The sequence below is a fragment of the Brachyistius frenatus genome, unplaced genomic scaffold (genome assembly GCF_029030835.1).
Source record: "Brachyistius frenatus isolate BFR_SWC_R1_liver_20210118 unplaced genomic scaffold, ASM2903083v1 Contig_60, whole genome shotgun sequence".
Lineage (NCBI taxonomy): Eukaryota > Metazoa > Chordata > Actinopteri > Embiotocidae > Brachyistius > Brachyistius frenatus.
The window spans coordinates 1,267,490-1,294,407 of NW_027210659.1; the positions used below are offsets into that span (position 1 = coordinate 1,267,490).

At 40.0% G+C, this 26,918-nt stretch overlaps 1 protein-coding gene across 2 annotated transcripts in view; it reads right to left on the reverse strand.

The window, feature by feature from the left end:
- Positions 1-459: 459 nt before the first annotated feature.
- Positions 460-26,918, reverse strand: part of slc39a14 (solute carrier family 39 member 14) — a 28,773-nt gene continuing 2,314 nt past the window's right edge. Inside the window, exons 2-10 of one of the 2 annotated variants that reach the window (XM_069705953.1) lie at positions 22,124-22,321; positions 19,837-20,162; positions 15,075-15,252; positions 9,736-9,905; positions 8,412-8,534; positions 5,750-5,923; positions 5,035-5,257; positions 4,639-4,823; positions 460-3,771 (exon numbers count right to left, since the gene is read on the reverse strand). In XM_069705953.1, the coding sequence (XP_069562054.1) occupies positions 3,619-3,771; positions 4,639-4,823; positions 5,035-5,257; positions 5,750-5,923; positions 8,412-8,534; positions 9,736-9,905; positions 15,075-15,252; positions 19,837-20,160 (1,530 nt within the window). In that variant the 5' untranslated portion in view covers positions 20,161-20,162; positions 22,124-22,321 and the 3' untranslated portion in view covers positions 460-3,618. Of the gene's footprint in view, positions 3,772-4,638; positions 4,824-5,034; positions 5,258-5,749; positions 5,924-8,411; positions 8,535-9,735; positions 9,906-15,074; positions 15,253-19,836; positions 20,166-22,123; positions 22,322-26,918 lie in introns of both variants that reach the window. The other variant, XM_069705952.1, reaches the window with a different exon arrangement.

Below are 26,918 nucleotides of genomic sequence, written 5' to 3' on the forward strand. Positions count from 1 at the left end.
AAATCAATTTTTTTAGGCTTTTTTTTTTTTACATTGTACTTCTACATTTCTTCCTTTCATTCTGTATCTATTTATTTCTTCTCAGTTTACTTCTGTCTACATTAATTCCTTTCAAATTTTCATATCAACTAAATGCAGTGGCATTGAGTGAGGTGAGGACCTACACACAGAAGTAAATCAATAGGAAAATTATCAAAATGTTCATGTATTTAATCATATGATTTATTGATTTATATGTAAGTGGATTTTTCATCCTCGATTTTCAAACTGAGGGGAAAGGGCAAGAACAGAAATAAACACAATGTGTGAGGTGGAGTAAAAATTGCCATGTCTCTCTATTAATCATTACTCTATAAATATATTGATATTAAAACTTAAGAACACATATTTTTTGATTGTGTGACTTTACATTGTAAGAAATTGATATATTCAGCATCTATCACAAATGAAGATCCATAAATCTGCTTCTCCAGAAAGTTTAATAGCCTATTAAGAATATTTCCACATATTAACATCTGTGTATTATGCACACACAAAAAAGGAAACTTTCCATGTATAATAATTACATTTAAGACCTCCATATAATATATTTGCTCCTCTGTTAGTCCTTTTAACAGAGGACTATGGAAGCAGCGATTCATCTCGTATGCAAAAAAAACCATCTGATCAGAGTCATTAAACTGGTCTAGTAAACCGTTGAGATGCCAAACCAACACAATACCAGTCAATGATGACACTTCAACATTTTCTTTGAAAAAGGTGTTTATAAAAACAATTTTTCATGAGACACACAGGGGGGTTAATGAGGATTCCCAATTATTTATATTGGTTCAATCATTTTCAAAATGAACCACTGAAAGTCAAGAGAAATCACTGAAATGATTTAAATCTCCAGCCAATTGCTCCATACTGAAACAGGAAACACTCCTTTTTTTGCACCAATAAATCTGTTTTATTGCGTGTATGCTCCTGAATTTATTGACTGCGGTTTAGAGAGTCAGTCGTTGATGTTGTCTCTCTGCGTGCGTATGCTCCGGCTTCAGTTTGAACATTTCCATTAAAATGTGCTGTGCCGTGAAGGATTAGAATGTATTCTGTCAGCTATCCCATGAATTCTAACTAAAGTACCAAAACAAACATAAATGACAACATTAGGATTTCCGTCCGCTTTCATGGCTTGTGGTGTAAAGCTAGATGGAATACTTTATCTTGTGTGTGAAGCATAAAATAAATCTTTTATGGCTTAAACAACAATGAATAATCTTATACATCATACATAATAAGGAGCAGTAATACTATGGTTTTAATGGCTTACCTTCTCTTTTTTAGGAAAAGCAGAATTTATTTTACTTGTAAGCCAACTATGGGCTCCACTTTCTATCCCTAATAGATAATATTCTAAAGGTCTAATCTATACTCATATTGAGTCGAAGGAAATGTATTTTAGCTTTTGGTAATGGATGAATTGTTCTCTGTTGAATTAGAAATATTTAACAGAGAAAAATCTGTGCAATCCATCAGTAATATATCAAAGTGGAATAACAGCGACCTACCAAACTGATTTATACACTGTAGCACAAAAGTGGATTTTCCTCAGGTGTAAATGACTGTTTCTTCCTTAACATTTCTACAATTGGGAGTTTGTTCAAGTGAAACTCAATCATATCACAAAAACATGAGTAACCGCAACATCTGAAGGCTTTTAAAACAATTTCACATGATAAACCATTTTTCATACCATAAACTCTCAAGATTCAAGGTGCCAAAGGTCGGTGGACACCCCAAACATAGCATCCATATCTGCCTCTTTAAAGGCCTCCACTCCACTCGTTTCAGCCTTTGCACCACCTTGGCTGCAAAGATTTGCTCCCATTCAGCAACAATTAATCAAGTCCACAAAAAAAAAACCAAAAAAAACCTTGGAAAAAGCATTTCTTACTTTCACATTGAAGCAGGAAAAGACCTTCTGTAAACTCGGGCTCCAGGGCTGCTACTTACAATATTTGCATTATGGTTTAATGGTTAATTAGGTGAAACACAACATAAATGAAGTCAGCAAAAAAAAAAAAAAAAAATCAAACTGGCATTTCTAACTGAACTTATAGATTCTTCAAGAATCACTGGGCATTTATTCCTAATTAAATACAGACACTGTGTAAATTAAACAAGAAAAGGACATAAAAAGCCTGGAACTGGTGTGTCCACATACTTTTTGGTGATGGAGTGCAAGTCATAGATAATTGAATTTGTGTCAAGTAACAAGATAGAGTAATTAACCAATTTTTTTCAGTTCTTATTCATTTAATTCAATTGAATCGTCTCGTCATCTCGGGGCATTTAACATAGTAAAGGAGCAACCTTCCAGTATTATAGAGAAAAAGCCAACAATTCAACAATTCCCACTTGGATAACAGTGGATAGCAAAACCTCCCTTTTAACCATTCCATTTATGATGGATGATTAATATGGATAAGGTTACAGACAAGTAGGTGACATGTGCGTGCTTTTATGATTCAGCTTTACAGTATTCTTTTAAAACTACTAGATTGTAAAAGAATAGATAATTCTGGGAAAAAATTGTCAATGAAATGTGCGAAGACCACAGATTTGCGCTCCAAGTTTAAGAGCACAATCAATAAAAAACTATAACTATTAATACTATATCAATGAAGGGCACAGATGGCAAACAACAGAAAAAAATGCCGCTGTGGACGCTGGGTACTGTTGCATCTGATCAAGCCATGAAAATCAAACCAGGCTTTGTCACAGCATTCCTAAGGAATTTCTAACAGCATGCTAAGGATGTCTTCCATACTGAGGAGAATAAAGTATGCACTTCCAAACATCACTTTGTAGCCCTTCACCATTTTCAATGGTCCTCCCATATATTTGGTCTTCAAAAGTATTTTGTTGTTGTTTTTAATGTATAAAAAAATTAGAGAATCAAGACACAAAAAAAAACAAAGATAGAAGTTGGTTTGTTGGAGATAACAATTCCAGGTCAGGTCCTTAAAGATTTGTTTTTTGGTATGGAATGGAAAGCAGGGGAAGCTGAAACGTAAGGATAAAGATTCAAAAGATGTTAATAATACAGCTGCGGTTACCTGATTGTGCTTGTTCACAGAATAGAGATATAAATACTCTGTATGAAATGAATTGGTTGAGCCACAATGACTTCCAACTGAGGGAAAAAGAGAGCAGTGTGAGTAACTGGGTGAGTATTGCACATCACTTCATGTTCAGCAAAGGAGTCTCGCTTCATTAACTCGTCTTTGTAGATTGCTTCGGCTGTTGCTTATAGACTTCTACAGGGAACAGCTGTGAGGAAAGAAGGTTGAGGAAAAAAGGCCGCCACACCTTCCACCTCAAATGTACTGCATTTGGAAACTGCACAAGAGCAACTACTATTTTCACTAAAGGAATGCGCGTACCTGCCGCACAACCAAATTTCCCAAACTGCAGGGTGCTGACAACTGAGAACAGGAGGAAGATAAAGGAAAAAAGGGCTCAAGCATCCCGTCCCTCCATTTGGACTCAGTTTCCAACATCGTCAGCTGATGTCCCCATGTTTCATGCGCACAGGTCAGAGCTGGTGCTGGTTCAGCGGGGGGTCCGGTCCTAGACCAGCTGGATTTGTCCAGAGTACGTCGTGAGGAGGAGCATGATGGAGAAGCCTGTCAGCAGACCAGCGTTCTGAATGGCAAAGGTGAGGAGGAAACTGCTGCCACCAGCGTCCTCTTCCTCCCGACTCACCTCGTTCATCTCCGGAAACTGAGAAGCAGAAAACAGAGAGCAAGAGAGCTTTTTCAACTTCTACGCAAACCAGGGAATGTCAAATGATCGAGACTGTGCTTCAAATCTAAAAGGGACACTCCCACGACAGCCGGTGAGCCACGTGTCATGTGTCTTTTTCAGGTCTATAAATCTTTACCAGAAGCCTGTCGTTACACAGTGTGTGGGTGGTGTTTAGAGGATGTGGACATTTACCAGGCAGGTAACCTATCACAGATGATGTCACTGTGGACAACAAGTCAGGATATCTTGTCCTGGTTTTGAACAACACTCTGTCTGATCAGTCTGTTGTAAGTTATTCTGATTTCTTTACTTTGGTACCTTCTTTTGAAAACCGATGTACTTACATGGTTAAACATGCATTGTGTTACATGCAATAAATATAACTCCTCTTTCATAAGTATGTGAAGAAATATGGATGTACTGTACTATGCCTGACAATGTGGAGATTCTGGGAATACTACTAAAGACTTCTCCAAGAGAATTACCATAAAAGCTACATTTATGACAAATTTGACATTTCTGTCAAACTCAGAATAAATATAGAGCTTAAATGTTCAAAAGTGGGATTGACTGCTAGCAATAAGTATTTGTGAATGACTTTTGGTGGTTAGTGATAATTATTTTCTTCTTGATATAATCAAACAAATACCATCATCATATTGTATGTGTATCCACAATTTTGAAAAATTGTTTTTTTAAGGGGGCTTTCTCAAATACATATTCCCTCTTCCACTCTATGTGTGTGACGTTTTTATAAAGAAATTCTTAAACCCTTAAGAAACTCTTCTAATGATCTTCCAACCCATTGTGTGTTGCATTGTCCCCTCTTTCACAAATACTGACCATGTCTGCCAGAGCGATGTAGAGGAACATTCCCCCAGCCAGAGCAAAGATCCAGTTGGGGGAGAAGCTGTTGCCCGCCAGGATGCCAAAACCCATGCCCAGGTAGCAGCAACAGGCAGACAGGAAGTTAAAGAACAAAGCCTGCTGTATGCTCATGCCGGCGTTCAGAAGAATGACGAAGTCTCCTGGGAGCAGAAAGACAAGAAGAACATGCATCATGTGTCTGAACAACTTGTGCTGCTCCAAATATTTCAAGTAGTTTGTATTTTGGAAAGAAAACAAATGTTTAGATTTAAAAATGTTTTCAGAAGACCAATTTTTTATTTTTTTCCCCTTTACTGACAAGACACGAAGAAAGATGTTTCCATTCGGCTCTAAAATCCTGTCCGGACTCACCCAGCTCGTGGGGGAACTCCTCACACAAGATGGCCACGGAGGTGCTGATGCCCTGGAAGACGGAGGCGGTGAAGGAGGCACCGATTGCCAAGCCGTCAATGAAGTTGTGCAAGCCGTCACTCAGCGTGATCATCCACGCCAGCGTGCCGATGTCGGAGTAGGTCGTCCCCTTCAGCCAATAGCAGCCGCCGCCCCGCCCCCCGCTGTCTGGACTTTGGGAATCCTGGAAGGAAACGGTGAGAAATGTCATTCTGAGGTCAACATATATGGATGTAGCAGCAACATGGAAGAGGTTTAATTCATCTGATAATTAGGCTGAAAACGCAGAATTTCAAATATCTTATCTTTGGAAGAATTTACCAGGTGCATCGTTAAAATCAAATCTTTACCAAGTGATCACTTCAGAAGGAGTGATGAGATCCTATTTATTCTTATCATCTTCCAAATATTCTTCTTGGAACTTCGTGGAGTGGTCTCAACCACCAAGTGGTCATAAATGACCTTGAAATATGCCAATTTTCTCCCAAACAACCATCCACTTGACGTACATTTACACTTGTTAAGTCCTTTTGAGAGACCTATTATCAACTTTTTGGCAATTTGTTTGCATTCCAGTGTAGGACAGAAGACAATTTTTCATTCGAAAACACAATCAGTGGAACAATTAGATACACAAAGACCTCGCCCTCCTCTGTTCACACCCCTTTAATCCTACCTGTGGTGTCTGAGCAGGGCTCAGCATGAGCTCCCCCTCCCCTGCGTCCACCTTGCCCAGAGCCAGACTGCTGGCTTCCCCATTCTGCTGCAGTTTCTCCCTCTCCCCCTCCTCCGCATCACTGTTGGGTGTCGAGTAGTGATCTGCACCGGGGTAATGACTGTGGCCGTGGCTCTGAGAGACGAGAGGGGAAAAAAACGAAATGAGGATCAATAAATAACCGATTTGGATGAATTGATTACAGGTAATTGAAGTAACCTTAAATTATGGAGTGGAAGAGCAGAGAGGGAAAGTAGACTTAAAAGATCAAGATGTTCCTTTTGTGTGCTTTTGTGCCTTTTGGTCACCCTGTGCTAGTGCTGAATGACAGCTACAAAGCAATCCAGATATGATTCTATGCATAAATGTGACCAGTTTCCACTATGGTTTTTGCCCTAATCTGCATATATACTGCAGACAAATGTACATAAAATGGTCCAATCAGACTGATATTAGACCCAGATCAAGTTTAGTTTCTTTCTTGCCTCAGAGACTCTTACCCTGTGCTCAGCCTCTTAAGGGACCATTTACTTCTAGTCAGACTGCCCAAAAAATCCCAACAAAGTCTGCAAGTCCCATGTAACTAACTCTGTATGACTTTTTTTTTTTTTTTTTTTTTTAAGTTTCCAAGGATAGTGGCTTGCATCACAGGTAAGGCTCAGTTGTAGTACAAACATTTTCTGGAACCAGAACGAAAAAGTGTATCACTCAAGGACACCCGGGCTCCAGCCTCTCAGCGAACACTTTCTCTTCTTTGATACGACACTAAAAAAAAAAGTATGCTGTCCTCCAAAATATAAAAAATTTAGTAGACGCTGAGAAATATGAAATTCTTTATAATTTCTTTGCCTCTTTTTTCTACGTTGAAAGAAATAGAAGCTGACAGCAGCAACACAGGTGCCAATGTGGGTCAAAGAGCATCTGTAATTGGATCAACAGGCTTAGGTGTTAATTAGGCTGAGTAAAGTTAATGGGTCAAAACAGAGTGACCACAAGGTGGAGCATCTGTCCCACAATCAGTCCCCTAAATGTCTCACTGCTGCTTTTTGTGAATGGAATTAGAAAGGCCTCAGAGGCTGCATTAATGCCAGGGACTTCCAATGTTATGCTGCTTTTAGGATATAAATTAGCTAATTAGTTGAAGTTCAAACAGTGCTGTACCTTTCAAAAGTCATGTTTGCCAAATGGGTAAGAGTCCCATGCCACACTAAAAACAACCTTTTACAGCAGAGAATTTTGAACACACACACAATTGACCACATACAGGCAGTTTACTTGTGAAAAATGGAACTTGGTAGTGTTAACAAAGCTTGTCCAGGGGTTATTGATGTCACTGAATTCCTTACAAGTAGAATAAAGTTACAGGTACACGCAATGATGACCTCTATCAGTTAATCCATCAGATACAATTTCATGAATAAAATAATGTGTAAAATGACAAAAAAATAAGTGAAAAATGGTCTCCGGCTGCTGCTCCTCTGGTGCTGCTGCTAACTTAAGATATTCAATTAACAATAACATTTGAGAACAGGAACCTAAGGTTTCCATTTCAGTAAAGCAATAGGCAATGAACACACACAAAGATACTCTGATAATTAATTGGTTAGTTAGCAAGGCAACCTCAAGGGTAAAAAGGCCTTTTTGCCCCGAGGTGGAAATTAGGTGACGTGTATAAAATCCTCACTGGATTAATTCTTCAAAGACAAATAATTCTAGCGTGGCAAACAAGAGTTTCAGGTTTACTGTGACAAACCCTTTTTCCATGGAAAATGTAAAGCACTAATGTAAAGCAAAGATGAATTTCACACTGAAGGGCCCTTAAGGACAAGTGTCACTGTTTTCAGTTTACAACAGTATGTACAATAGAAAATTACCGGTGTACGTGACAAGGAATGCCTGAATGTACTTGGAGCTAAAACAAACCTGCTCTGGTGTGTCAGTTACTGAACCGCGACATCGTGACTAACTAGTAAAACCTGCCACCGATGAACAGATAAAAAAAAAAAAAAAAAAAAAGTTTAAATTTCATTGTGTCTCACGAACATATCTGCTTGAACCAAACCATAACCATAGTTGTTCTTATTGTCTATAATAATCTGTCCAACTTGTGGACTGACAACGTGACTAAAATGTTATCAAACCTCTTCTTGATAAAGAGAAAATTACACAAATGTCAAGATACTATATCCAGCTCTGCTTTTGAGCCCTGGTTTTATGTTTGTTATGAGGGGTTTTGTCTCCGTGTGTTGACCTTGGATACAAGCTGTTCAACTTTACCATAAATACCAGCTCTGTGAGAGCTAACAGTGTTCTGTTTTGTTGAGACTGCTGATTCACTTCATTTCTAGACTGTAGTCTAGCCCCTGCGGTCAATGTAAACGTATCTTCTTTGCAGCCATCTCTGTTGGGTCTGTTGCTCCCTGCCATATTCAAAATTTGAACTCAATTTTTTTCAGCCTCTTTGGAACCAGTTGCTCGCCTCCTGCTTCACTAATTTATAAATGCAACGGTTGTTAGGCCTTTTAATGGCAATTTTGATATTTGTGACTGGTTTCTAACAAACAGTACTTAATGTTAAAACAATATAAGGTCAACAACGTGTCATCCTTGGGATAAAACTCACCTTGTTTTTTTGCTTGAGAAGCACCCTGAGGACCTTTTCAGTGAAGAAGAAGAGATAAAAGCCTGCAAACACTACTGCAGACTTGGACACGTAGAAATCCACCATTGGATCAAAACCAAAGGCCTACAAAGCAGGAAGAAGATGATGTTAACTTGTGATGATTATGAATAGCAGTTATAATTGATCATTTCTGGCTCACATCAATCAGTGTCAGTATTGTATTATATGATGTGTTTTTAAGGAAAATGATTTCGCAGGACATGGAAATGGAAAAATGAGCGTTTAGTAAATTGTAATGTACTCAGTGTCCTAATTTTATATTCTGGGTTTGGTATATTTGGCAACTACAGTTTCACAGTCAGACCATTTTAAAACCAAACTAAAGCTTCCCACAAAAGATGAAAAATCATCCTGAATGAAGTGTCCAAATTAATAGTGATATTACAGGCAAAACTGCAAATCATTGAACACCTCCACAATATATTTGTTGCATTTTTTTTCAGCTTACCTCTTACTTTGATTTGTCTAATAGTTGATTGTCATCTGTTGTTTTTTTTTGTTTTCTTTTATATGTAAACATTTTAACTTGAATTTTGCTAAATCATAATTTAAACTCAGTTGCCATAAGCACACACAAACTGGATTTCCAAATTCAACACAAAATTTCTTGTGTAAATGTGCTTTGTAAATTCTGGTCTAGGATAAAACTGATTAAACATGTAGTGTCCATTCTGAATGCAACCCATATTTCCAGAGAAAAGAATTTTAGGAATTACAGGGGAGACTTTTATGGGGCCAAAAACAGCGACATTAAAGTTTTGCATGGTAAATAAGATTTGGCATTAAAAAGCAAAAAAGATTAGTTCTTTCGGTGCTAATATTTGTTTCAGTGGCAATTAAAACTTTTCTAATGCAAATGTTTCACTTTTCAATATAGGTTTTGTATTCAATGCCAAATATTGTATTTAATGACACATTTAACTGTTCTAGCCTTATAGATTTTGCACTTTTCTCAATATACTTTATACTTATGGTGACTTGGCAGGTTGATTGCAAAATAGACCGCATTAGCTCAATGTTATATTAAACAATAACTACACGTACTTACTATGATATTAATATCACATGATGTGAGATAACGATGACGACATTAAACACAGTGATCGAGATAAAACGATGGTGTGTATTCCAATGCTTTTCCAGAGGTTTTGACAACATAAAAAATAAATCAATATTCGGTTCTCTTTCTACACATTCAAAAACCCTGCGCTGAGGCACTGTGTAGGAGCTGCAGCTAAGCGAGTCGGAGCAGCATCAACACTACCTCTGGGATGAGCTGAAACAGGGCGTTGGAGTAGAGCGTGCCAATGGCCAGGGCTATGAAGTAGAGCAGCAGTCGCTTGTAAAAGGTTTTCTTCATGAAGGGCACCACGCTCGCCCCAACCAATGAACACAGAGAGATCAGTGTCACACACAGGATCCCATAACCCCACACTAATCAACGGACAGGAAAGAAGGGGGAAGGTGAGGAAAAAAGAAAAAAGAAAAAAAGAGGTTGTTAGTTCAGAAATGGTATTATCAGATCCATCATCAGGGTAGGGAACCAAAAAAACAAAATTTGAGAACACCAACCAGTTACAACCCTGGAAATGAAGAAAGAATTCCATTAAATCAACCTGGAAAAGATACATGCGAGTTTTTGCAGTGACAACAGGCTACTTATCTATTAAAGAGAAGTCACACCACCTTTCATTTGTATTTGAAGGTAATAATTGGTTGTTCCTCGAAGCAGTGTTCAAAACCCCATGCATTTTCTTTTGATGAGAGAGAGAGAGAGAGAGGAAGGAATCAAGTTGAAATTACAGTTTCCCGAAATCTCACGCACAAAGACACACAAACAGACTTTATCCCAGTCCACTCAGGTGTGTCCGTATCACTGTCGTAGCCTCAGGGTAAACACCGGCTGTCACAGCGGACACAAAGGAGGCAAATTAACTTTAAATAGCCCTTTAACAGTAGCAGAAAGAGCACCCGCTAACACTGGGTCACATTTCAATTTCAAGGATGCTCCAAGGGTGCTGTACTCCTTTTCCAGGACTGTCTTACACAAACGGAAGTTTTATGAGTAAGAGAAAGATGAACTATCTCCATAATCCAGCCTCTGAGCTGGCCTAGATGTCAATGCTAGAAAAAGGTGAAGACACAGACAAGTGCACACACACACACACACACACACACACACACACACACACACACACACACACACACACACACACACACACACACACACACACACACACACACACACACACACACACACACACACACCGCCAAATGATTGTTGATGAAATGAGAGAAGCGCAAAACTAAAAGGCTTTTTTTTTTTTTGCAAAGTTTATAAGATCCCCACGAATACAGACAAGAATGGAAGGTAGGAAGAGGACAGGAGTTCTGACCAATGGTGCACAAGCTTTTCAAACAACCAGGTGGTACTACATCAAACTAATGAGGATTTCAACTATAAGTGTTTGTGTTCTGAAGAAGCAAAAGGTTTCTGGAATGTGGAAAAGGTGTAAAGATGTATGTATGGATACATAGCAAACCTCTGGCAGGAGCTGCAGGATGGCAGTGGAGTACAGAGTGCCAACGGAAAGAGCGATGAAAAAGGTGAGCGCAAACTTCATATAGCGCGTCTTCATCAGGGGCACAATGAAGACTCCGGTGAGGGAGAAGGCATTGATCACTGTCACGCTCAAGAAAGAAAAACCCCACACTGGAGTTTGGAGAGGGACAGTAATGCATCTATAAATGTAGTTCAAGCACCGTGGTGATCATAAAAACATCTTTTAGTACAATTGTAATGTGATCGTTAACTTACGCAACCTGAAAAGTTCACAACATTTACTGTATCGGCTGTAAAGCAAGCAAATAAAATATATTTTTTTAGAGCAATTCAAAGCAACAAATCCACTGTAAAAGCGACACACTTGATTTTTAGGTGTGAGATGTTGAAACTGTACAATTTCATTTTTGTTTCGTGTCAATTTATATATTTCGGCTCTCTCTTGTTTGTAAATATAGTTAAGATGCTCAGAAGAGTGCCTTATCTCAGTAATTCTTTTTTCATTGAGGCCCTGACCAAGGTTCAAAAGAGAAATTTGATAGCTCATGTCGTGACGTCAACCGCTGGTTTGTGAACGGCCGTTATGAAGCCTCAAGTTTTGATTGTGGCCGGCGCCATCTTGTTAGTCCCTGGCGGTTTGGAGCCGGAAGTGACCAATTTTTGGGCGAGCTGGGGGGGGAGCGAGTCGCGGATCTGACTCGATCTGATTGGAAACCCAGCGATGCTACGTCCCGCTCACCGCTAGTTGTAACCTGACTGCTCCACAGGCCTGTCAATCAAACAGATTGAAAAACACAGCTTTTTGAAGCTTATTTTCTAGTTATTGACAGGAATATTTTCAGATGACCTGCCAGAAAACTAATAACAAGAAGCGACTATAGCGAGCAAAACTGAAATAACTCGTGGTTAAATTTTATTGACCTAGAATTTTATGAGACTAGTTCAATGGGGGTCTGTGGAGCCAGAGGCTTTTTAGAGCCAACCTCTAGTAGCTCTAGGTGGTATTGCAGCTTAAGGTACTTCTGCATTGGCCTCATTTTTCTGACCACTTTTATATACAGTCAATGGTGGTGTTATGCTGATCAGTGTTGCCATTTCATGTTGCATTCCTATTGGTTGATTAGTGACTGAAGTTGTATCACCAGTGTCGTTGTTTTTCTCGGAAATACCTTGAAACTGACAAAAAATAATTTGACTCCTTCATTGTTTACTCCATATTTAATAAAAATCTGAATTTACTTTTGATTCAATGGAATTTTTTTTAATAATAAAACAAATGAAAATGACCTAATATTCAGTTGCGCAACCTTTAAAAGGCAATCAAGGCAAAGAAACTATTTCTGACGCGCTCGATGAGATCTCTGACCCTTTTAGCGGGTTGGTTGTTCAACATTTCCTCATCAGACTGCTCCAGCTGTCTCAGGATTGGAGGGGAACCTTCTCCAAGATGAATGATCTTTTCATCAATGTTCAATAGGATTTCAGACCAGGATTGTTAGAAGTCCACTTCAGTATAGTCCAATGCTTTGTTCTTATCCATTTTTAACTATTTGGTCTGTTTTCCTGTTAGAGGACCTGTGATGGTCAGTTCGATTTTTTGCAGTTTGGTACATATCATGGTTTTGTGATCACAGTTATCGGTTTGGTTATATAATAACCGTCTGAAAGTACCCATGACAAAAACAACAGTTGGAGAAAATATTTTGGCATGCAAATTAATCATGCATGCTCCGAGTGTGTTTTTACATCTGTATCATTGGGTGTGAATCCAAACGATTGTCAAACTAAACTCAAATCGGATGTCGGCCTGTTTGACCTGCTGTCTGAATCACAACTGACTGTTATGTACTATGTTTATAATAATAATTTTGCAATAACTGGTTCTGCCGGGCGCTATTGGATCTCCTGGGATATACTCAAATAGTAATAGTAGTACTTTTTGAGGCAGTTTCATCTTTATTGTGGAATGTGTTCAGCAGTGTGCTTGATATCAGAATGACAACTGACTGTGACATCCAATTATTTTCTGCAGACCACTGATGCTAACTGTACCATGCCCAAAAATAGCCTTGGCCAAGTCGAAGCAGATGTGCGAACGCAAAGCGCCGTCCACGTGCAGCTGAGACAGCCTGGCGAGCCGCGCTGCATCCATGTGGAGATGCGAGATACACCTCGCAAGCTACGCAGTGCGCGATACCGTCATGAGAACAGGGAACTGCGACGGAGACTTGAGATGCACACCCGGCGAAACTATTCTGCTGCAACTCAGGTAGGATTGACCTTGCGTACGACTCCACAAATCTCAAGCCTGGTTCAATCCCACCACAGCTTCCAGACGCTATTAGGGACCGTCTCCTTAATCAATACATAACAATGTACTAGCAATGGAAAATATCGTGTTTGTGAGATAGCCAATCCTGGCTTTAATCCTTGAGTGCTCATACAGGGTGAGGTTCATCATTATGTTGCAGATGCCCCTCCAGAGCAGGATCATACACTACTCTTTGCCCAGATCTACTTCCCCGATTGAATTGAATTGGATTGGATTGAATTAAATAGTAACACAATGTTTGATTTCTCTTTCCCCATATGAAGTTTGTTTTGGTTGATTCACATCTCAAATCTTTTGCAGATGGAGTTGTGAACATGCCAAAGGGTCACCTTAACTTTTATGGCCACGCCTGGATAAGGACTCCTGTTTGCATCTTCCATTTTAGGGTTACCCCACATATTCTGGATGCAGCTAGCCTGACTGCTCCAGAGAATAACATCACCCTATTCAAGTACATACAATCTAATATTGCTAGCGGACCCAACTATGTCATAGTAGCTGTATTGCTCAGAACCCAAGGAAGCACAGGGTTCACCTGTGACATTGTTTATTTTAGCTGTTCTCAAGAAAGCTAAACAGCAAAACCACAGCCGAGGCAATCAAACTGCCAAACAGGCTATTTTGAACGGGCACTGCACTACTTAGTTTAAAAAGAGGAATAAGATTGATAACCAAAGTCATCTCATGCTTGAAGCGAGTTCTTATTTTTCTGTTAATATAAGCTAATGTGCTATGAACATTACGGAAGATGTGCTGCTTTCAAACATAAGTGCCACTTCAACCCTTGAGGGCAAAAACATCACAAAAGTTAACAAAAACTTAAAGTCTACTATTAGCTGGCTTTATTACCAGCTACGTACTCCATAGCTACTTTAGATTCACTTCAACAAAAGTCAAAGTAATTGTAAACGATAGTCTGCAATGAAACGCCACATTTCGAAGAACTTCAGATTGAACGCACATGTCCAATTGACTTTCAGGGCTCGAAAGGACGTCCTGCTGACGTGGGTGTACAGTCAGCGGTCGGTATAGAGTTACAGTGGCTCAGCAGCTGAAGAGAGAAGAGCTCTCCTGTCTGGACTGTCTTCACCTAGATGATATCTATGCTACAAAGTGAATACGCTGACTCGAGCAGGATTTTTGATTCCAAAGGGTGTGTTGGGTTTTAACGCCCAATTGAGAAATGCAAACTGAGCTTTCGCCAACTGTGCCTGTTTATTTTGGCTTGTGTCTCCTTTGGATACATTGTGATACTAGCTTCAGGCAACAAAACACCCTTTTGGAGCTATGATTTTGATAAAAGAATTTAAAAAAAAAATATGTATAGCCTCACTGGTATTATTTGAACTGAAAATGAGGTAACCATATGGGAACAGAGAAAACTTGGGAGTTAGTCATAAACAAAAATGTACTCATTGTAAAATAATACACATAAACCCATACAGCAAGAACACAATGGGAAGATAAAGAAGCTGTAAAATATCATGACATCTCCAGGAGCTGGTAAAGCTTAACAAAACAGACAGTACGAAGTACAGAAATGTAAAAATTTAAATCTAGACGAGAACTCTTTCTTGCGAATGACAACAGATTGAGCAATTTATATTAAAATATAAATTTCAACTAATCACAGGAACTTTGAAAAGTACTATACCTTTAGATAAAGACAAATAGCCAATAAAACCAGGGGTAACTAGTCAGTGCTCACCTTCGGCGTCTGACGGCCTTGGGTAGGTGTCGCTGCTCGGCTCCTCCCCTTTTTGTACCCTACAGGTGCCAGCATCCAGCTGCTGCAGCATGGTGGGGCACAGCTCCTGTAGACCCGGCCCATCCAACCGTGACTGCTCACTCATACTGTAAATAGCCAGTGTTTCTGCAGGCAGGCACTGGAAATGGAAACATACTTATCAGTCACCCATTGGACGAGATATGTTGCCATCTTACTGTGAGTGAATTAGCAGAGATGTAATGTAATAAGTGACGAGTCAGTGTGCTTTCAATTTTAACACCACTCACTTCTATGTTGTTTGGGTGCAAATTAGCTTTATTAAGTATTCAGGCAAAAACAGGTTCTTGTGTCTTTAAGTAGCACTATGTGTGGCATCATCGAGGTCTTAAGACTTTTTCTGACCCAATTTAAGGTGGATCGTTTAATGAAAAGAAAACTTTTAATATGCATCACAAAGGTTTTAAGATTGCACAGACCAAGTTTGAAGTGGATCTGATAAATTTGAGTTTGTTAAAGCACAACTAGTGTTAATGGCAAAAAAAGTGAACATGGCTGGTTCCTAATCTCATATTTACACAGATTAAGGCAGCAATTCCAACATCCAACCGCTGAGCTACACGGGACCCTAACCTCCTGTCCAATTTCATTTCTCAGAAGTGTTTATAGCTTTGCCACCATTACTCAGAGCAAATCTATTCAAAAGCAGATCAGTACGTGAGCCAACCATCTTCGACACTAAGTATGGGAAATATGCAAAACATTTCGGCAATGTGGCACAGGAACCTCCTGCTTCTTCCAGACAGGACTAAAGATTGGTTTACTCCTCTACTGCCATAGTGTACCTATCGTTGGCCAGTCACCTGCCCACTCGTTTTTAACATACATGACCAATGAAATGTATCATGATACGCTGAAACACATGTGGGGAAGATGAATACATTTTGAGAAAGAAAGAGGGGTTTTGAAGCAACAACACTCATAGATGGAAAACAGTTTCTATGGTATGTTTTCTTTTTACAATTTGTTCGCACTTCATTGAAGGGGTTTCAGTGCAATGAAACATATCAACACAGATTGAAGGAGCAAACCTCAGTCTGGCTGCACTTCAGCGGAACGACCAGGTAGATGAAACCACTTGATTTCACCTTGAGTAAGCATTATATTGCAGCGCTTTATTTCACATTTTTCAAACTATTATTTTGAAACACATACCCGTCTAAATTGTGCTGACATGGTGTCCAGACCCTTTCTCTGCATGTAGCTGCCTAGATAGCGATACCCAACATGCGAGGCATTTTTGGAACATCGGTAAATCATAGCGTCTTCTGTTCCATTGTCCCTCTTTGAACTGCAGGAGTCTCTGGATGCACATCAGTCCCACGGCACACTACCCACTACCGCAAGTCATTTCTCAATCGGTGGAAAACACTGAGATCCTATGGGCCAAATGGGCCAGGGTGATAAAATATTACATTGGACACTGAAGCTGACGTTTGTAACAACAGCAACGCCTTTACAGAGTAAATATTTCCCATAAATAGTCTCAATCAAGTCAACACCAAGCAGTCAGAAGAATGCCACTTTAGCCGTGAAATAGAGACCCAGCTATCCACCATTTTTGACTCTACTGTTTTTGAAACAAATGCATAGAAAATGCAAAAAGTCCAGACAGCTCAAAAGTGAGAGGTGTGATCACCATCAGCAGCTGTATTACTCGCATTGTTGTGACTACTGGTGCAAGCATCGGGATTTCAACCTGGAAATCTTGAGCAAAAGGGCACATCAAATGTAGTGTCTCTGTGTCTGTGTCAAGATGGCCGAGATACAGTGGGTATGGAAAGTATTCAGACCCCTTTAAATTTTTCACTCTTTGTTTCATTGCAGCCATTTGCTAAAATCAAAAAAGTTCATTTTATTTCTCATTAATGTACACTCAGCACCCCATCTTGACAGAAAAAAACAGAAATGTAGAAATTTGTGCAAATTTATTAAAAAAGAAAAACTGAAATATCACATGGTCATAAGTATTCAGACCCTTTGCTGTGACACTCATATTTAACTCACATGCTGTCCATTTCTTCTGATCCTCCTTGAGATGGTTCTACTCCTTCATTGGAGTCCAGCTGTGTTTAATTAAACTGATTGGACTTGATTAGGAAAGGCACACACCTGTCTATATAAGACCTTACAGCTCACAGTGTATGTCAGAGCAAATGAGAATCATGAGGTCGAAGGAACTGTCCAAGGAGCTCAGAGACAGAATTGTGGCAAGGCACAGATCTGGCCAAGGTTACAACATAATTTCTGCAGCACTCAAGGTTCCTAAGAGCACAGTGGCCTCCATAATCCTTAAATGGAAGAAGTTTGGGACGACCAGAACTCTTCCCAGACCTGGCCGTCCAGCCAAACTGAGCAATCGTGGGAGAAGAGCCTTGGTGAGAGAGGTAAAGAAGAACCCAAAGATCACTGTGGCTGAGCTCCAGAGATGCAGTAGGGAGATGGGAGAAAGTTCCACAAAGTCAACTATCACTGCAGCCCTCCACCAGTCGGGGCTTTATGGCAGAGTGGCCCGACGGAAGCCTCTCCTCAGTGCAAGACATATGAAAGCCTGCATAGAGTTTGCCAAAAAACACATGAAGGACTCCCAGACCATGAGAAATAAGATTCTCTGGTCTGATGAGACCAAGATTGAACTTTTTGGCGTTAATTCTAAGCGGTATGTGTGGAGAAAACCAGGCACTGCTCATCACCTGCCCAATACAATCCCAACAGTGAAACATGGTGGTGGCAGCATCATGCTATGGGGGTGTTTTTCAGCTGCAGGGACAGGACGACTGGTTGCAATTGAAGGAAAGATGAATGCAGCCAAGTACAGAGATATCCTGGAAGAAAACCTCTTCCAGAGTGCTCTGGACCTCAGACTGGGCCGAAGGTTCACCTTCCAACAAGACAATGACCCAAAGCACACAGCTAAAATAACAAAGGAGTGGCTTCGGAACAACTCTGTGACCATTCTTGACTGGCCCAGCCAGAGCCCTGACCTAAACCCAATGGAGCATCTCTGGAGAGACCTGAAAATGGCTGTCCACCAACGTTCACCATCCAACCTGACGGAACTGGAGAGGATCTGCAAGGAAGAATGGCAGAGGATCCCCAAATCCAGGTGTGAAAAGCTTGTTGCATCATTCCCAAGAAGACTCATGGCTGTACGAGCTCAAAAGGGTGCTTCTACTCAATACTGAGCAAAGGGTCTGAATACTTATGACCATGTGATATTTCAGTTTTTCTTTTTTAATAAATTTGCACAAATTTCTACATTTCTGTTTTTTTCTGTCAAGATGGGGTGCTGAGTGTACATTAATGAGAAATAAAATGAACTTTTTTGATTTTAGCAAATGGCTGCAATGAAACAAAGAGTGAAAAATTTAAAGGGGTCTGAATACTTTCCATACCCACTGTATTTTGAGTAGCACTTGTGTTTCAAGAGGGTTAGAATTGTAACTGTCCAAGACCGAAGCGGGGCATGTCAGGTCAGAAGCGCAACAAAGAGCACACTGGTTCTTTTCTCTGACATCCGTAGGGTTGCGCAACATAAATTATTTCCCCCTAAATTCTACTAAGACGTTCTGAGATGTCTAAAAGAAAACATTTGGCGCAGTTGACCAGAACTGTGCCACAATCGCAATTTGGTTTCTCCAACATGACAAAGTGCCGGGAACAACACAATTGTCAGTCCCTACGACTCCTATTCGCCAGATTTTTTTTTACTCCCTGTGACTTCTTTCTGTTCCCCAAAATGAAATTCAGACAAAATGTGTTGCTATTTTGACACTATGGAGGAGATCCAGCACAAATCACAGACGGTGCTTGACGCTTAAAGAACGTAATTTCAAGGGAGTGTGTTCCAAGTGTGGTGGGAACGCTGGGAGCGGTGTATTGCTGCACAAGGGGACCATTTTGAAATGGGTGGAGGGCCAGATTTCAATCAGGTCCAGTTTCTGGTTGTTATAGGTGCCATTTCTGAAGATTTTAAAATAGCACCTCGTACGGAGGGAGTGCCAGCAATTGCCAACAGTGGTGCATGATGTTGCTGCCAAAAAGGCATGTTTTACTCCCACGAGGATTATGATCAAGTGAGTAAATTCTGATCCACTCAAGTATAAGCTCATTTTGATACACTGTTCTGAGACGCAAAATTAATAAAACTGGATCCCACCCGGACATGATTAGACTGAACATAGCAGTCAACAAAGATCCCTTCCCAGACTCAAAAAATAACACATCATGTCAAAAGGGCTCAACAAATTTACAGTTTGTACTTTAGAATATATCAAGTGCATAATTTACAACATCAGATGTTATAACCTACTTAGCTTTCATTGAATCATTTTTTTGGTGGCGGTTCTTAAAATCTCCACACCCTATTGTATGTTCTATTGTAATATGTGACACGCTACAGAAGCAGATACCAGAAACAATATTAGGAGAATATTTGCGGTGCATCAGTGTGAAGCCTGAGGTCCACAGTAAGTCTTTTTTTTTTTTTTTTTTTTTTTTTACATCACCTTCCCTAACTGACACTTAGTAGTCAAAAGCATTTAAAAGCCTAACTTTATAAAAAGGTAAAACCAAAAGGTGGTTGCTACATGTGTGTAGGTTAAATGTGTTAAACAAACCATAATAGAGCACAATACCAATTTAAAATACTAACACAGGGAACAAGGGTGTTTTTGTTTTGCACCTTGGAGCTGTTGGATTTGGGAGGCGTGGGTGCTGGTGTCTCCGTCACTTTGCTGCCATTGCCGTCGCCGCCACCTTCGCTTTGATCCTGGCTGAGGACGGTTAAGAGAGAACGCAGCTGAGGCACAGTGATGGTGCTGTTCTCCCCGAAGCGGGCCAGCAAGTCCTGAAGCACCTGGGCGGGTGACTGTATCTGACTCTCCCCCTGACCCATCACGTGGCCCGTGGAGCAGAGCAGCACAGCCAGGGCCAGGACGAACACCGGCTGGGAGTGGAGGCGGGGGATGGTCATAGTGGTACGCCCATGAGGGGACCAGATGAGCATGGCTTCTTCAGTAAATGGAGGATGTTGACACATGGGGGGGGGGGGGGGGGGGGGGGGCAAGAATAACACAATTAATTGAAATCAAAACTTACAAAACTACTTTAAAGAAGTCCATTTTACCTGGTTTGAACAGTCTTCCCTACTTTTTAAGAAACCATTTCTATGCAGTTCTTTTTGTTAATTATTTTTTTAAACATCCATTGTCACTACCATACTTTTCAGTAACCAACTGATCCGATACTGAATTTTTGGGGCTGATACCAATTTTGACTTTACAAAATATTGCTGAACCCCCGATTACCCCTGAACATGTAAACCGCATGTAAGACCACATGCTTGACCCCTTACAGTTTGCATACCGGGAACATTTAGGAGTGAATGATGTAATTCTTTACATGCTCCACTTGGGCATACTCCCACCTGGGGGACTGTTTTAGCACCATTTCTGTTCAGACCTTACACAGCCAACTTTAGGTACAATTTGGAGTCCTGCCACATTCATTCAGAATTACATTACACATTACAGTACAAGTCTTTAGTTTTCATGCATTTAACACATCCCCCTTTAACACCTGCAAGTATAAGGAGACAATAAAATCAACAGATGACTTTTAAATGCCTTCCAAGCAAGCTATTACTACACAATACAATTTGCCAATGTCCCTTAAACGCCATCAGTAGACACTTGCTTGCAGCCTGCACACAGAGAAGCCTCCAGTTACAGCAGTGCATCCATCTCAGACAGGTGTACAGCCTAAAATGTGTTTGAATAAAAAAAAAAAAAATCAAACAAAGTGTTCTAATATTAGATTTAAGCCTCATAAGTTGAAATTAAGTTATTCTATCTACTTGGGCTCTTTCCGTGTACACAATGCAAGATTTGTACATTTTAATACAAAAAGATGTTGGTGTGAATGTGATACAGCTATCAAAATTTGGTACCGAATGACAAGGCACTTTTCTGTGCTGGATATGACCAAACCAATTTGGTATCCAGCCCTCGACAATACACAATATAAGTAACATTATATAAAATAAACAAATAACAACAACAAAAATTTGGATGTCTTAATATGCTTCGCCAATAAAAGGGATTCTGATAGAAGAGAAATTTATATCCATGAGAGTACACAATGCTTCGGATATGAATGGTGCGACAAAGAAGCTACAAATTCTAAAACGTGGATGCTTCACGTGCATCTTTACCCTGACATCACAGAAGATCTATAAAATCACCACGGTGTCCAGGTGAACACTCAAGATTTGTTGTCACCAATTATGTTTGTGCCATATATGAAGAAATTCCTTCAAGGCATTCCTGAGATATCAAGCTAACCATATTGGGATGGACACGAGGTCACAGTGAACCTTGACCTCCTAATTCTAATCAGTTCATTCTTGAGTTCCAAGTAAATGTTTTTCTGCCAAATTTGAAGAAAAATTCCCTAAAAGTGTTCATGAGATATCATGTTCAAGAGAGTTGGGATGGACGGATTGGACCAAACATGAGGTCACAGTGACCTTCACCTTTGACCACCAAAATCAAATAAGTTTGTCCAAGTGAGTACATGGGGCAAATTTGAAGAAATTCCCTCACGTTCACAAGAACGGGGCAGAAGGATGCCCGGATAGATGGAAAACCTGAATACATAATGCCTCTAGCCATGGCTGTCATCAGTGCAAAGATATTTATAAAAAAAAAAAAAAAAAAAAAAGGCCAACCAAAGGTGCTGCCTGTTCTTGGCCAACTGTGGAACTGGGATTTAGTGATAGGTTTTCCTTGGCGCTTAACAGACACACACACACACCACAATTACAAAAAATGTATGTACACACAGGGCCAACTGTAACGTTCCCACTCTTGACACACAGAGCAGTGATTCATTTCGGTGCACCTTACAGGTCTGCATGGAAAGCTGAGCTGAATAAACAGAGCCATTCATTTTTGTCATGAAATACTCACTTTTTCCTAAGAAGCCCCCTAATGACAGCTGATGCGTAAAGCACCTGATTCAGTCTGCCTGCCTCGAGGCTCAGAGGGCGCCGAGTGATGCCCGCCGGTTCTACCTGGGAGCTGAGAGGGAGTTGGAGGAGGAGGAACAGCGAGTGGAGGATAAGAGATGCCTGAAGTGAGCAGCAGACTCCTCAGGAGTGCAGCAGACTGTGGATAAGAGAGAGAGAAAAAAAGAACGTCATGAATCACTGGAAAGAAAGAAAGAAATACCAAAAGGTAGTTTAAAAGAAAAAAGGCTGTGTAAAAGAAAAGAAACCTGAAATAGCAGCAGCCAGCTTGGACTGTCTGTCTTCACCGTCCCCCCGTTGATTTGTCCTCTCCAACAATCTTACACTCTTACCACAAAGTCAAGCACCGAGTCAAAATCAAGGACATTTCATTTCAAATCCAATTCAGCAATGAAAAGAAAACACAAACCCTCATCATTTCAGGGCAGGTAGAGTACTATTGAATCCTTCTTGGAGCTTTATCTCAAAGGGTGGCTGTTATCCTCGTCACTGGTCCAGAGTTTAAGAACTGGATAAACGCAGGATGATAATGCTTGCTTATCTTTCGTCAACACCCGCGGAAGCTGGCAGAAGTAAAGCGATATGCGTCTCCTCTTCCACATGTATTTTTCATTAGAGACACATGTGTCGGGCATTATTTGGACCGACAGCACGAAGGGGTACAAACACCTGGATAAACATGTCAGACATCGCAGACCGGAAACGTTGGGAAAGAAGGCATGACATGAAGTGAAGGGTGGGCCGGCCAGGAAAATCCAACCAGGTACTCACAGCTGATGGCATTTGCGTCCATGCGATATTTGTTCTTACCGCCAGAGTGGATTTATTCGTTTTTATTACTTTATTTATCAGTTCTTAAGAAGAGCTGTAAAAAAACAAATAATAGTGACATTTATTAAAACATTGGGTTCTTACTGGTTAACCCGCTAAAACTATTGCTGAATCAAGCCTTAAAGCTGAACAAGGTTATCAAATGAGAGGATTTACAGAATCAGTTTTTTTAGTTTTGGACTGTTGGCCAGACAAAACAAACATTGTCTTGTGTTTTTTTTTGACATTTCATACTTCAAACACCTACATTTTGGCAGATTCAGTAATAATGAAAATAATCCTTAGTCGGAGCCCTGATTTTGAGTTCAGTTTACAGCAGTAAAATGTTGCACAAAGCACAATTTGTTACAATTCTTTAATCATTCATTTCCCTTTTCTGTTTTTTAATTAAAACCCTCTTCTATGGTTATGAAAATTACATTCAAGTTTACTCAAGAAAAAAGAATCCCTCAATGCCTGAAAATGGCTTAGATGTAACTTTACTTTAACCTTCATTGAGTGTGCTTAAATCTCCCCCACCCCGCCCTTCTTCACCCAACACTCCAACATATGCCCGCACCTTGAGCTGGTAGCTCGGTAATTTGGAAAGCCCCCCCCCCCCCGCAAATTGATGGGATTTGTTTCTTAGGTATGTGAAGTATGAAACCCTGGCTGTCTGAAATAGCTGACGTTTTTGAGACCGTCACCGGTACACTGCAGTTCCAAAGAGGAAATGCTCAGCCGTTGTGTTGATGTCTTTTTTTTTTTTTTGCTTTTATGTTTACTAGCAAATAAAACACACCATGTAGTTTCATTGGACGGGGCCTTAGAAGGCAAATAAAGGCCAATTAATCTTGATTTTTTTTTTTTCAACTCTAAAACATTATTATCAGTAAAGTCCTTAAAAAAAAAAAAAAATCCATTATTGGTCAGGCTCTATTCTCAAATCACCAGGATGGAACAAGACATCCACAATGAAAAAAGAATAGCTCTTCTGATCTCATAAATCTGATAATACCTTGGTACACACTAAATATACAAAATGCACCTACAAGTCCTTTAGCTCTCGTGTGTAGTAATGTGTCCAAACAGATGAGCTACCGTAAATATTGAAGGCGTGGAAGCACTCTTTGTCGGCAGCTGGCTAAGGTCCAATTAAAACAATACAGAAACCTCCTTTAAAATGTCAGCATGTCACAAGCACACTCATTCTCATTCTCACACACACACACACACACATACATACAGTGACCATGACTGTTTTAGTGGTTTAAGTACATGGTTTTGTTTCAAGGCCTATTTGTAGCTAGTGGGTTAAAGAGTGCCGGAGGAGACCGGCAGTCTACGGCAGTTAATCCTTTGACGTAAATGCGAAGGCCGCTGCATTGATGTTAAACTCAGCGTTTATAAGGGGAATAGTGGCAGGGAAGAGAAAAAAAAAAAGAAAAAAGGAGGAATAAGGGTGGGAAAATGTTTAGTTACGCTCTGCTGAACTCCAATCCCAAATGGCATGCAGTTGATTTCACTGCACTCATCTCTTCAAATCTTTCTCCTTTTCTTTAAAAGAATAACCTGTTTGTTCAGCTTTGTCTCGTCTTTTCATGTTCGTGTCAGTTAAAAAAACCGCAAACAAATTGGCCCATGCAGTTAAGCCACAAGTACAAATGTCAATTTGAGACGCTTGAAAAGAAATAACGAACCCACAAATGATATCTGCCGTCGTCGCCCGTCGTCCCAAGTTAATGTGAGTACTGGGAGCGAGAGAATGAGCAGCTTTAGCTTCACCAGGCAACCAAATTATTAATAGTCTTATCAGCGCTCACATGTCACGGCTACTACAAAGATGTTGCACTGCTCAGTGGAAAATATCCCTTGTTATCATCGAACAGGAGTTCAGGCGAAGGCTTTTACCAACAGGACGCAATGTCAACCAACATGTAACCACAACAACAAAAAAAACGTGACCACACACCTTTCAAACAATTTTGTGAATAATTTAAGTGCCGCATAATGGTGATTTGAAAAAAACAACAACACCTTCAACAGTTTCATGTATGGAATTGTGCTGCTTTTACCAAGGCTGCTTATCAGCACTCACAAGTTCAGCAGAAGGAACAACAAACTCAATGATGGTTATTTGTCATACCCATCTAAAACTATTTCCAAAAGCAGCCATCATTTTTTATTTCTATCCCGTAGATATTAAAAGACATAAGACAAGCACACATAGCCTACTTTCACCATGCCGTCCACTAGGTAGTTGGTAGGTGAAGGGTATGCAAGGTTTTTGTGTGCCCATCTACACGATTCTGTAATGTACTGACTCAAAATACAGCAAGTTGGAAGATGATAAAAACACACTAAATCTTGTTAAAAAAAATAACTTGAATACTGTAATACACACAGTGTATGCTGGATATCTTTATTCATTAAAGAAGAAAGTACTTTGTGTTTACACTAAAATAGCAGTCTTTGTTTTTAAATGTTCAAAACAGAGCAAACTCCTTGCTAATTCTAAAGCACACCGTACCTTCTACTGAGTGGAGACATGCAAACAGCAACGGTGTCTCGCTGAGTCCTTTTTCAAATTCCAAGCCGTTTGTTCCTCAAAGCCGTCCTCTTACATCCGCACACTCAACTCTCTCATCCCGGGGTTACCTTTATATACAATCGGGAGTGCGGGACCAGAATGAGCTGTGACGATCGACTCATCAACCTTTTACCCGAGGGCCCTAATTACTGTTTACATCAAGTCCCCCAAGCTGTCATCATCAACCGAGACTGTAATTAGATGAGAGTTAATGGCTTGTCGGTTCACCAAACAGATTGTCAGTGTGTACTCTACCTAACCTGGGTATACAACCCGGGACCGTCCACCATAAAATTAAAGGGTTAAGATGTGACTCGAACTAGCGAAACCCCCCTCACTTTTACCCAAAGGCCAACTTAGAGGTCGGACTTCCAGAAGTAGAAAGCCACAGAGGATGCGCACTGAAGTAAGTTCCACACCTCAGCACAATTGTAAAAGTTCTGGTTGTTTTTTTGTTTTTTTTCATTTCATTTTGGGAGGGGAAATCTAAACATTTGGCTTGACAACTGCCGACGTTTTGTCGCAAAATATTATGAGAGTAGGTGCTGGGCATTATGGATTTACAAGTCAAATCCTGATGCAATTTGGCTGAATGGCAATACACATCTCAGTGTTTTCTACTATGTGGGCCGATGGCTCATTTGTAAGTCAAAGCCACTTCTATTGTATATCCCCAGTTAAAAAAAAAATAGCAATTTATTGTAAAACTCAATATAGTGCCCAGCCCTAATCAAGAAAATGCTGAATATATGAGGTCCAGAAATATAAACCAAACCAACACAATATGAACATAACGGAGTAGCAGGAACGCTTACAACATTTACAGAAACCTTTCTTAAAGGTTAATTCAACATTAATTTAATATGCAGAACTCCGAAAATTACAGTTGTGGATGAATTTGTTGGTAACTTGAATGTGTCATTCCTCCTGAAAAGTGATTAAATCGAAAGCAATTTATGATGTATTCCTGCATTCCTTTGGTATGTCATAGAGTAAAGCAAAGAGAGAGAAAAAGATCCATTATTGCTTCTTTTAAACAGATATACTAGAATGGCTAGACAGATATGTTGGTACCCTCCCCCCAACCCCCTGACAAATGTTATAAATAATTGGACTATATTGGTATTTCCAACCAATGAGTTCCTCTAACTAGTATCACACATATCTTCAACCCTGTAATTAGTGATTCAGCCTTTTTTTTTTTTTTTAAAGGGAGAAAAGATGTCACTCTGGTCCATTTTCAGTAAGCACATGATGATCCCAAACAGCAGAAGAAGCAAACAATAAAGCTGGCTGAGAAGATCAGACAAGAACAATTGGAGACATGCGAAAGGTC